At 45.2% G+C, this 12,644-nt stretch overlaps 1 protein-coding gene across 4 annotated transcripts in view; it reads left to right on the top strand.

Moving 5' to 3' along the window:
• Positions 1 to 12,644, top strand: part of LOC306912338 (SPRY domain-containing SOCS box protein 4-like) — a 68,518-nt gene that overhangs the window by 28,773 nt on the left and 27,101 nt on the right. For all 4 annotated transcript variants that reach the window (XM_079488485.1, XM_079488483.1, XM_079488484.1 and 1 more), the window contains 3 exons: positions 7,913 to 8,199; positions 8,502 to 8,686; positions 10,234 to 10,732. In XM_079488485.1, coding sequence (XP_079344611.1) covers positions 8,142 to 8,199; positions 8,502 to 8,686; positions 10,234 to 10,732 — 742 coding nt within the window. In that variant the 5' untranslated portion in view covers positions 7,913 to 8,141. The remainder of the gene's footprint in view (positions 1 to 7,912; positions 8,200 to 8,501; positions 8,687 to 10,233; positions 10,733 to 12,644) is intronic.

Genomic DNA, 12,644 nt, shown 5'->3' with positions numbered 1-12,644 from the left:
CGTGTGTGCGTGCGTGTGTGCGTGCTTGGATCTAGTTTAATCATTGCTGGCTCCCTCAGTGAACCTGCCATCTAAATCTACTGAGAGATCAGAAGGTGTGTGTGTGTGTGTGTGTGTGTGTGTGTGTGTGTGTGTGTGTGTGTGTGTGTGTGTGTGTGTGTGTGTGTGTGTGTGTGTGTGTGTGTGTGTGTGTGTGTGTGTGTGTGTGTGTGTGTGTGTGTGTGTGTGTGTGTGTGTGTGTGTGTGTGTGTGTGTGTGTGTGATTAATTAGCATGGGCGTCAGGTATAGCACTGTATCATATCACTGACAGCCTTCTCTTAAAGTTACCATAGCAACCGTGTGTGTGTGCGTGTGCACATGTCCCCGCAAATAGAGAGGTCCCGATACTGTATCGGGATCGGAAAAGTATCGGTATCGGCCATTATTTGTCATATCGGGTCATATCGGTATCGGCGAATATGCCGAGTATACGGCGAGTCTGCGATAAACACAACACGAGTTCACAACATTGGTATTGTTATTCGGTATCGGTATCGGCTAACACGGAAATTGTGGTATCGGGATCGGATAGAGAACAAGTAGACATTGTGACCTAGGCTTGAGAGGTGGTCAGGGTTAATGGGTTAACACTGGAGAGGGTCCCTGTGTACATGTTATATGTTGTGTGATGTGTCTTTAAACTAAACAAGCCCCCGAATTGGTATTTAAGTCAACAGACTGTGTTCTGTTTCCTCCCGCCGTGACATCTGGCCAAGTGGGAGCTCCTGCTCCACTCGCCTTCAGGCAGTAGGCTACATAACAGCTGCCAGCTGCATGGGAAGCAGGAAAAGAAGGTTTTTCACAGCTTGATTGTAAACTATCGATGTGTTTAAGTCATGACATAGAAGTTGTCTTTTTTCTCTCCACACATACAACTCCTAGATTACATTTACAATAATATTTCTTTATCCAGAGCGACTTACAGTAAGCAAGGTAAACACATACTCAGTGGTGGAAAATGTACCGTACTCAAATTCAAGTTAAAGCCTGGAAGTACAAATGTATTGACATCAAAATGTACTTAATGTACCAAAAGTAAAAGTTCTCATTATTATACAGTTTTACATAAATATGTTTTGAAAATTGCAGATCTACAAGCCGTCGCATCGCGGCGTACTGTGAGCTTGTAGATTGGCTATTTTCAAATGGCTGAAATGTATAGGATTGTGAAGTGGTTTATTTATGTTTTGTAATAATATTCAATCTACAAAGTAAAGTGACTAAAGTTCTCAAATGTAGTGGAATAAAAGTACAATATTTGGATCTGAGATGTAGTGGAGTAGAAGTAAAAGTATTGGAAATTTGACAAGCAAAGAACAAATACCTGAAAATTGTACTTAAGCACAGTACCACACAGAATGCAGTGAGACAGTGTAGTGCCTCAGTACCACACAGAATGCAGTGAGAAAGTGTAGTGCCTCAGTACCACACAGAATGCAGTGAGACAGTGTAGTGCCTCAGTACCACACAGAATGCAGTGAGACAGTGTAGTGCCTCAGTACCACACAGAATGCAGTGAGACAGTGTAGTGCCTCAGTACCACACAGAATGCAGTGAGACAGTGTAGTGCCTCAGTACCACACAGAATGCAGTGAGACAGTGTAGTGCCTCAGTACCACACAGAATGCAGTGAGACAGTGTAGTGCCTCAGTACCACACAGAATGCAGTGAGAAAGTGTAGTGCCTCAGTACCACACAGAATGCAGTGAGACAGTGTAGTGCTACAGTACCAGTTCTGAGCCGGTACTGTTGTCATGCTTTCAAGTTTGTTGTGGTGAATATAGATCCCAGGGTGTGGGAGGGGATCGTATCTTAGCAACACTGAAAGCGCTAATTCCTATTGGTCGTGTCATGAGTAAATGAGCCACTGAGCATTCTCAGACACCAGGTTCACACAGCAGCTGACAGCCAGGCAGTAAGTAACACAGCAATGAGAGGGGAGCAGAGAGTGGGAGGACGAGGACAACACAGCAGAATTGTCAAATAAATTGCCCCGTCATTCATATTGTCAAATACATTTCCCCGTCATTCATATTTATTCCCCGACCTTAAAATACGGAACAAAGTGTGTCCCTTATCAGTTCATTACAGGACATGTCTTTTAGTTTCCAAATACGGGATGATTTAAATCACTGACACATTTACTTTTTTACTTTCCAAAAAAATTGCAGAAATAGTTGAATAGTAGATCTGCTATTTTTGACATTTTTCAATATGGAAACGATTATGCAAAAATAATTGTGATTATCTCAAATAATTGCGATTACGCGATAATGTAATAATTGTGACAGGCCTACAGACAAGAGAACAAAATTACCAAGAAATGATGTCTCTGTGGTCGTCATAAGTAGGCCAAGTGCTACGGGCTATTAAAACCTGCTGGGAGGATCTTGTACCCCTTCACCCTTTTTGTCCTGTTGGATGAGAAGCCCTGTTGGGGGTGGGTGGGGTCTTCAATTTTCCTCAGAGATGTTTTGAGGCAACACTGGGTGTAGACTAGAGGTCCTCCAGACTGGCAAGCTCACACCCAGTGATCTTCTCGGCAGTGCGGACGACCCTCCTCATCGCCTTGCGGTTTCTGTCCGTACAGCTGCCGTACCTGGATGTGAAGCTGCCTGTCAGGAGGCTCTCTATTGTGCCCCTGTAGAAGTCCCTGATGGTGTTGGGTCTCAGGCCGAATTGCTTCAGATGCCTGAGTCCATACAGGCGCTGTTGGGCCTTTTTACGACTGCAGTGACGTGGCAGTCCCAGGTCAGGTCAGGGTCGCAACGCAGTCGTAGGTGTACAGGGAGTATAGATGAGACACAACCCTGTGGTTCTCCAATGCTGACGGTTAGTGTGGAGAATTTTTTGCATCTGGCAGGAACACACCTTTAGACATTCGATGTTAGGTTTAGGGGTTGGGGGTCGCAAACCAAGGGTCCCTTGAAATTAAGAATCGTCTCTTATTTGGAAATGCAGACATTACATCTGCAGGCAGACATTACATCTGGATGCAGCCATTACATCTGGATGCAGACATTACAGTTTATGTCTGGAAGATTCTACCGCTGAGAGACAATTAATTTCACTCAGCAGGGTTGAACGTCTGCTACGTACACCACCAACATGTGTGTACATGCGTGTGTGCGTGCGTGTGTGCATGCGTGTGTACAGTCTTTTTGTGTAATTTAATATTTTGGCCGGAAATGGTCTAAAACGGTCAAATGTGTTCAAAGATAGCTAAAACAGCAGATCCAATACATAAGTTTGAATCGAGCTGCATGCTTTGCATGTGCTGAAGTGAGCAAACATGTTGCTGTGTGTGTGTGTGTGTGTGTGTGTGTGTGTGTGTGTGTGTGTGTGTGTGTGTGTGTGTGTGTGTGTGTGTGTGTGTGTGTGTGTGTGTGTGTGTGTGTGTGTGTGTGTGTGTGTGTGTGTGTGTGTGTGTGTGTGTGTGTGTGTGTGTACAACAAGTACAACAACAATGTGCAAACACAGCACCAAGATTCGTGAACTGCTGTGATAGGAGAAGGATATCAAGAAGGATATCAAGAAGGATATCATGCATGCGCGCGCCCGTGTGTGTCTGCGTGTGGGCGTGCGTGTGCGCAAGCGTGTGTTAATAGAATAATAACTCTCACACTTACTAACACAGTGGTCGTAAGTGCCATGCTGTAAGTGCTGCTAGCATGGACATGCTTTCACACACACACACACACACACACACACACACACACACACACACACACACACACACACACACACACACACACACACACACACACACACACACACACACACACACAGACACACACACACACACACACACACACACACACACACACACACACAGGAAAACAGGGAGGCAGACGGAGCGTCTAGCCGTCTGGGTCGAGTCATCCTGCTTCCTGCTGGACTCAGCTCACTTTCGGGGAGTGTGTGTGTCACACACTGACACACACTCCCAGTCAGCAGTAGCGTGAAGTGACTAATTACATTTACTCAAGAATTGTATACTTACTTAAGTAACATTTTGAGGTACTTTTACTTATCTGGAGTATTTCCAATTGTCTATACTGTAGTGACTTCTACTCCACTACATGTCAGTGGAAAATATTAAACTCCCACTGCGATTATTGGACATCTTTAGTTTAAGTACTAGTTACTTCAGCCCTGCCTATACTGCACTTTGGCTATTTAAAAATAGCTGAAAACTTTAGAAACAGGACATTCTGCACAGTGAGTACTTTTACCTTTGGTATTTTACGTAGCTTTACGTATACTTTTGCACTGCAAATCTGATAGTTTTACTTAAGTTACACATGTGAGTACTTATTCTGTGTGTGTGTGTGTGTGTGTGTGTGTGTGTGTGTGTGTGTGTGTGCACGCGCAATAGTGAGTCATGGGTTGAGTGTAAACACAGTGTGTTTGGACAATGTCAGGGTTTTCTGAGGACAAATGGTCTTCCCGAAGAGGAAGACCATGTCTGTGTGCGTCTCCCCTGTCAAACATAATGTCTCTCTCTCGCTCTCGCTCCCTTTCTTTTGTGGGACAGGCATACTGCCCTACAAAGGCAAAAGTGCAGTAACTACATTTTTGGACACACTGACTTAGGCTACTTGTGTAGGCCTATCCCAAGGGTCAAATTAACACATTTGGCTGACCAACTGAAAGCCCTTTTTTCAGTCAAATTATTTGCGTAGTTGCTTTTGTGATTACTTTAGAATTAAATGCTATCCCCATGCCCTAACCCTAACCCCATGCCCTAACCCTAACCCCATGCCCTAACCCTAACCCATGCCCTAACCCTAACCCATGCCCTAACCCTAACCCATGCCAATGTATGTTTTGTGAGGATGTAACGATATTTTCCCATGAATGGGTTCCCGTCCCGACCACTTAACCCTTTAGCATCATAAACGTCTGTGTGCTAACTGTCAACTCTCCTCCTCCTGCTGGTTTTTGAGTGGTGCAACCACTCCCTTACGGAGCTACGTATGTGTGTGGGTAGCTGGCTGGCTGTGCCTGGCTGGGTATGAGCACGAAAACAGCATGGTTGTTTTTCACCACCTGTGCGCAACCTAATGCACACACAAACACACACGCACGTATTAACTGTATATATGATGCTTTCGGGTTTGCCAATACAGTACAGTGACAGTACAGTACTGTACAGTAGAGGGTACAGTAGAGGGACCGCCACACGGTAACTCTGTCATTTCTCAACCGTTTCGGACGCGGGGCGGCACGCCGGAACCCGCCCGGCCCCCGCCCGGCCCCCGCCCGCCCCCCTGGGCGTGTTCCTGGGGGTCTGGAACCCCCCCCCCCCACCCCACCCCACCCCTGGGGACCCCCACATGGTAACTCTGTCATTTCTCTACCGTTTCGGACGCGGGGCTGCTCGCCCTGGGTGTGTTCCTGTGGGTCTAGAACCCCCCCCGGGAACCCCCACACGGAGTTGCACCACTCACTTCACATGGGTGTGATTTTTCCTTTTTGTTATCTGATCTGTACAAACCTGTGTGTGTTCAACCATCCATACCAGAGAGAGAGAGAGAGTAGTGTGGTTCATCACAGCTGCTTTGCGTTGATGTGATGTTACTGTTCCCATCTGTTGTAAGGTTCCATCCAATCCCCCGGGGGTTCAGTCTTCCCTCCCATCACCCCGGGGGTTGACTTAATTCATTCAGGAACATCAAATAACCACACACACACACACACACACACACACACACACACACACACACACACATGCAGAATTTTGCCTATAAATGGATAGCCTTTTAAGAAATGAAGAGGCTATAGCTACAAGCTCACAATGTGACTGACTATTTTGTCAGTCAGTCAGTCAGTCAGTCAGTCAGTCAGACCTCTCTCTCTCTCTCTCTCTCTCTCATAAACATGTGGTGGTTTTCAAACTCTCCTTGGGTGATTGTAATCCGTGGGAAGTACATGTCTCTGATGTCTTGGTACAGTGGACAGTACTCTCTCTCTCTCTCTCTCTCTCTCTCTCTCTCTCTCTCTCTCTCTCTCTCTCTCCTTGATTAGATCATCTCTCTCTCTCTCTGTCACAATATCAGTCTGTTGCACACTTTTACTGTGTAGTGATGTCCTAGTGTTTCCTGTTTTCCCTATAGTTACTGTTTCCTGTGTTGTCTCACCTCCCTGTGATTACTAGTTTTCTCCACCTGTGTCCTGTTAGTCTCCTAGCCAATCCCAGTGTTTATTGTTTGTTCTGTTCACCTGTGTATTGTGATCCCTGTCTACTTAAACCCTCAGTTCCTTGACTACAGATGTTGTTATGGTGTTCTGTTCCTGTTATGTTCACCTAGTGTTTGCAGTATAATAAATACTTTAATTTGACGTTCTCTGCTCCTGCCTGTCTGTTCAGCATTTTGGGTCCTATATTACTTGTCTTGAGTCGCACCGTGACACTCTGTATCTCTGTGATGCTTTTAAACCAATCAATTCATTGAACCTGATGCAGTAGCAGCCTACCACTGCTGTTTGTGGCAGCATTAATTACATCCTTTATATTTAACCAGACAATAAAAAAATGAAACAAACCTTTGACATAGTTAAGTACAAGGACTTCTACACTCCATCAGTGAATGGTACAGACAGACAGACAGACAGACAGACAGACAGACAGAGGAACAAACAGAGAGGAGATAAGGTGCGATTGGTTGACGATAAGCTAAAAATACAGCAGCCCTATGTAATGCTAGCAGGCAGTTCCTGCTAGCATTACGCACGCACGCACACACATAGTTCCTGCTAGAAGGGAGAACATCCAGGACAAGCTGGGGTGACGCACGGCCGTCTAAAGCCTCATTCATCACACTTCAACTATTGCATTTCTTACTTCAGTCATTTCCAGTCCTGTTATTCTATTCTCTCGAGCCCCAAAAGATGTTAAAGACCTTTCTGCCATTCTGGGCCTTCAAGAAAAAGACGTTAAAGACGTCTTTTTGGTGGTGAATGAGTTAATGAAAGTTCCATTAATTCATGTCAGGTCATGGTGCATCCTTGAGGGCAATATGGCTGTAAAGGACATGCTTGTTTATGGCCATGGATGGCCTCTGAGCCTTTGATTAGACCAGTGGTGGAAAAAGTACTGTTTACTTAAGTAAAAGTATCAATACTGCAATATAGAAATACTCCGTTAAAAGTACAATGAGTTTCAATATATTGTCAATGTACAGTACAAGTATAGGCTAGTATAGCGAAAGGTATTGAGATGTAGTGGAGTATAAGTAAAAGTATTGGAAATTGGAAAAACTCGAGTAGGCCTACAAATACCTCAAAATTTTACTCAAGTACAAAATGTATTTAGTTACTTTTCAGCACAGCGGTCTGTTATTGAGTCCAGAATTATTACACAGCTTGGTTGAATGCTTGATTCTGATTGGACAATCGCTGAATTCAGCAGCGTGTTATTAAAACTCATTCGGCACCATCACCGCCATCTGGTGGCTGAATTTATACTCGGAGACCGCCAACTATTTGTTTCTATGGAGAACCGTCTTATTTTGAAAGCACGTTTCACTCGGAAACGGAGAAACAGGAAGTGTAAAATCGCTGTGTAACATGTCCTGTGAATGTTATTTAATTCACACAAAACATACATTTTGGAAACGGCGATCATAGCGTTTATAGAAATGAGCCGCAAATCAAGCTTGTTTTTCAGCCTGGAAGAAGAATCCAAGATATTAGGATGCAAAACAAAATCCGTTCCCATATAGACAGCATAAGCCAGCCGACTTTTCACTCTAGCAGGACAGAGTTGTGAAACATAATCAATATAAAAAGACTATCTCTCTCTCTCCGTCCCTCTCTCCGATCAGACCTGTCATTCATCCTGTCCTCCATCTTGTCGTTCTTCCACAGGAGCAGCTCCGTCATTCCGAGAGCCGCCGTTTGCATGGTGATGAGAGCTGACCCCGCCCCTTCCTCTTCAGACTCCGCCCCTCCCTCTTCCGCACTCGCCCCGCCTCCTTGTGCCGCCGCATTGATGAGGTAGCAGGAAGTCACCCACCCCCCGACACAGGACACCCACATTAATATCCCCACCCCATCCCCCACCCCCCTAACCCAGCCCCTTTCCCACGCCACGACCATGGGCCAGAAGATCTCGGGTGGCATCAAGACGGTGGACGGCCGCGCCGTCGACACGGGTAGGAAAGCTAGTTAATTATTGATTCAGTAATACCATTTCATGTCTTTGGAAAGCCTGATTAGTCACCGTTGCAACGAGGTACAACTTGTAAGGATGGTGCATTTGTGGAATGAGCAACACAGCTGACCGTGCCAAAAAGCCTCATCCCGAACTGACAAACTGTTTTGAGCGTACACAAACTCAACAGAGTTGCAGGACCCATGCTCAGGTGTCAGTCCCACACCTGTGACTGGCACACACCTATATACATATATTAAGATACATTTGATACTAAACTGATATTTCATGGTCTCTCTCCAGAGACGGCAGGCTCTCCGTCCTACCGGCCGTTGTCCCACCGGCGGCGGCACCCTGAGCTGAGCGGACTGGACTTCTGCAAGCCCCCCCGGCTGGACCTGCTGCTGGACATGCCCGCCGCGGGGCCCGACACGCAGCTCCGCCACGCCTGGAACCCCGAGGACCGCTCGCTCAATGTCTTCATCAAGGTATCCCATCACTTTATTTCCAAAACCTTCGCCCCGATTACGATAAATGTCTGACTCTGAATAGCTCACAATGCGCTGCGACACGTTGTGTAGCTTGTAGATCGAGTATTTTCAAGATTTTTAACGTGGCCATTGTACGGGAAAGAATAATGAAGGTTTAAGACCAATTGATTGAGTCATTATGAATATTTTTGTGTTTGATTATTCGGTGAATTGGTTCTAAACAGTTACAATATACAGTATTTTCAGTTAATTGGACACTAATGGCCAGCCCTAGAGCACACACGTATTTGTATTACTATACTTGTGAGGGCTTAACCATTTTAGGTTGGTGACTTTATACCTGTAATTTTTGCCATTTGAGTTGAAGTGCGTGCCAGGTTGCACATGCACAATCAAAATAGCAGATCTACAAGCTTACAACACGTCACAGTGTCTGCTCATTTAGGCGTGCGACAGCATCACAACAACATCGTACAACTACTGTAAGCATAACGCACACCTCAAATCGTAACATTTCCATAGCCGTTCAGTGAATGCGTTGTATATACTTGTATAGTGTGGCTCGGTCAGGAGGTAAAACTGGTTCCAGGTTCGATTCTTGGCTCCTCCCGGCTAAGTGTCGAAGTGCCCTTGAGCAAGACACTGAACCCGATGAGCAGGTCAGTGCCTTCATGGTTTCCTCCCTTAGGGATGTTAATAGTTAATCGTTAGTCGAAAAATCACAAGTAAGAAATGATTCAATTAAACTCAGCAGTTAACAATCAATGGATGATGCATGCAAGTGGCCGAGGAACGCACATGCGGGCCAGTTAAAAAAGTCCCTCCCCAGCTTGGTAGCCACAGAAACGTCTCTGCTTTTGCATGTGATGTGACAGACAAGACATTTTATTCCTCATACAAAGATGCCATTGCCTGGCCCTGTATCTCAAATGGTCAAATAAATAATTGATTAAGGAATATAATATGCCTTTTTTATTCTTTATGTATATCAGCAAAATGTAGATTTTTATGTTAGACATTGAGGGAAATTAAGATTCTCAGATAAAAAATATATAAATAAGGCCGCTTATCAACTAACCAGTTAATTGATCGTTAAGGTTATCAAAACGTATCACTTATCAATGATGAATTAATCGATAATGCCCCCTAAATCAAATCAAATCAAATCAAACTTTAATTGTAAAGCACATTTCCAACGACCAAGGTTGAACCAAAGGGCATAACCAAAGAGCATAACATACAGAGGCCAAAAAAGAAAAAGAAGATAAGAGTAAAGCAAAATGAAGGAAAAGCAAAAGAAATAAAACAACATATCAATATGCAGTACATCAAAGGTAGGATATGAGGGACGGGGTAAACTTGCGAAAAAATGTAAGGAAAGGACTTGAAAACCGCCAACGACCGGTGTGAGAATGGGTGAACGTGAAGTACATTGTAATGTAAAGCTCTTTGGAGAAAAACGTTACGTAATTGCAGTCCATTGACCATATTTCTCTCTTCTCTCACGTTCAAAACAACCAATTGAATTGATCAAACCAAAAAAGGACGAGGACCGGCTCACTTTCCACCGGCACCCGGTCGCCCAGAGCACCGACTGCATCCGCGGGCGCGTGGGCTACACGCGCGGACTCCACGCCTGGCGCATCCACTGGCCGGCGAGGCAGCGCGGCACGCACGCCGTGGTGGGCGTGGCCACGCGGGAGGCGGCTCTCCACTCTGTGGGCTACACGGCACTGGTGGGCGCCGACCGCGAGTCCTGGGGCTGGGACCTGGGCCGCAACCGGCTCTGCCACGACAGCAGGAACCGCGCACAGGGCGTGCTGCCCGCCTACCCACGCTTCCTGGAGCCCGAGGAGGCGTTCTCGCTGCCCGACTCGCTCCTGGTGGTGCTGGACATGGACGAGGGGACGCTCAGCTTCGCCGTGGACGGGCAGTACCTGGGCGTGGCCTTCCGGGGGCTGAAGGGGAAGAAGCTGTACCCCATCGTCAGTGCCGTGTGGGGCCACTGCGAGATCACCATGCGCTACGTCAACGGGCTGGATCGTGAGTACTACTGTATACCCGATGTCCACCTTGTTCTTTTCTTTTCCCTCACTTTTTATCAGGTCGTACCGGCCTGATCTGTAAAGAGGCTGGGATGTGTGTGTTCTACCTTTCTTCATGGAATGTAGGAGTTGAGTCATTACATTTCGTTTCAAGGTTTTACCTTTATTTAAAGTGCAAAATCACACAAAACCATAAACAAAATGATGAGTGGTCACAGTCAAGAGAAAAAGAATATGTTTTTCGGAAGGACGGAAAGAACGGATAGAAAGAACGAACAAGGGAAATAGGCGAGATGTAGTTTCACTGTGCACGTGTCAGCTTCCTTGCTGATCTCAGCTTGTTGTGGGAATGTGTGTGTGTGTGTGTGTGTGTGTGTGTGTGTGTGTGTGTGTGTGTGTGTGTGTGTGTGTGTGTGTGTGTGTGTGTGTGTGTGTGCGTGTGCGCGTGTGTTGTGCTGTTGTTGGATCAATATTCCCCCACATCACACAGCCTGAGAGGAATCCTTTGGTGTGGGTGTGTGTGTGTGTGTGTGTTACAGCCTTGCTAGTATTGACGGGCTCTCTGTCAATGCTCAACTCTGTCCACCACCTGAATAGATAAACACACTGACACACACACACACACACACACACACACACACACACACACACACACATGCACAATGCACACGAGACCAGTGGTTCATAGTACGTTGTGATTTAAAGGTGGTGTAAAGGTGTTAAACCCTATGTACTTCGTTTAAATCCATGGAAGACAGCTATGCTAGTGTTGTGCATGTATCATTTCTACACTAAATCTCTTCTAAGAAAATAGCAGATCTACAAGCTCAGTAGCTCACAACGCGTCACATTGTGACCCCCCCCCCCCTCCCCCAGAATAGGGTTGCTAGGGTTCAAGTGGTTAGAGTCCATTCTGAATTTAAAAGTCTTCAATGTAACCTGAAGAAACCAAGGGTGCGTTCAGCATGTCAATGTGTTTGTGTGTTCCACGTTGTGAGGTCACCTCCGATGTTCTCCACCTGGGCTCTTTTCTGACCTCAACCACTTGAAGGAATATTTCACCAGTGTCAAAACACTTCTGGGGTCATGTTAACGTCTCATCTGGCTCTTGTGTGCTCCCTCAGACGAAATTAATAACTCAGGGAGTGATTACTTATGCTGCATTTCATTCAAAAAAAGTAAAAAGTTTAACCTTTTGCTTTGGAAGGTTTCAGGGCTTTGAGTCTCTTAAAAGCAAACGCACTGTTGGATAAAAGAGAAGCCTAATAGTTGAAACAATACTTAATTAAACTGTTGGCAGCTTTGAATTGGTCAGATCCAGATTCAGTCTGTGTTGTTTTTGTCTCAAGTCTGTTACTGTGTCCTAGATGTTTCAAAGACTTCCAACATTCTTGAGGGTTTATTCTCGGCTATCTTCTCATTGAAGAAGAAAAACTGTCTTTGCATGCTCTATCATTTGATTTACCTCTGCCTTGACTAAATCACAGAATAGTTAATGTCAGGGGAATACACTGAATGATCTGACAAAAAGGCAAACTCAGCAGTACTGGGCTATATCAAAGCATCCATTCATAAACTCCCACACGTTCTCACAGTGGAATCCAAATGTCTTGTATATACATGCATCCTCAGTACTTCTAAAACACATTTTCTAAAACATTGCTAAATACTTGTGTATTCAAAAGAAACAATTGCAAAGTACATTTTCCTTTTTTAATATCAATTCATTGCTGTATAAAAAAATGTGACAAAGAATATCAATCGATTTTGCTAAATTTAAATGTAATGCCTTGAAAACACCCATTAAGACATAAGGCATTCTACAAATGCCTTCTAAATCAATAGTTTGTGCCGGAGGACCACCCCCAATTTGAGAAGATTTGCCTTCAACTACAGCAGATCTACGAGCG

Source organism: Electrona antarctica (genome assembly GCF_951216825.1).
Source record: "Electrona antarctica genome assembly, chromosome: 19".
NCBI classification, from domain to species: Eukaryota; Metazoa; Chordata; class Actinopteri; order Myctophiformes; family Myctophidae; genus Electrona; species Electrona antarctica.
This window is presented reverse-complemented; position numbering and strand designations above follow the sequence as displayed.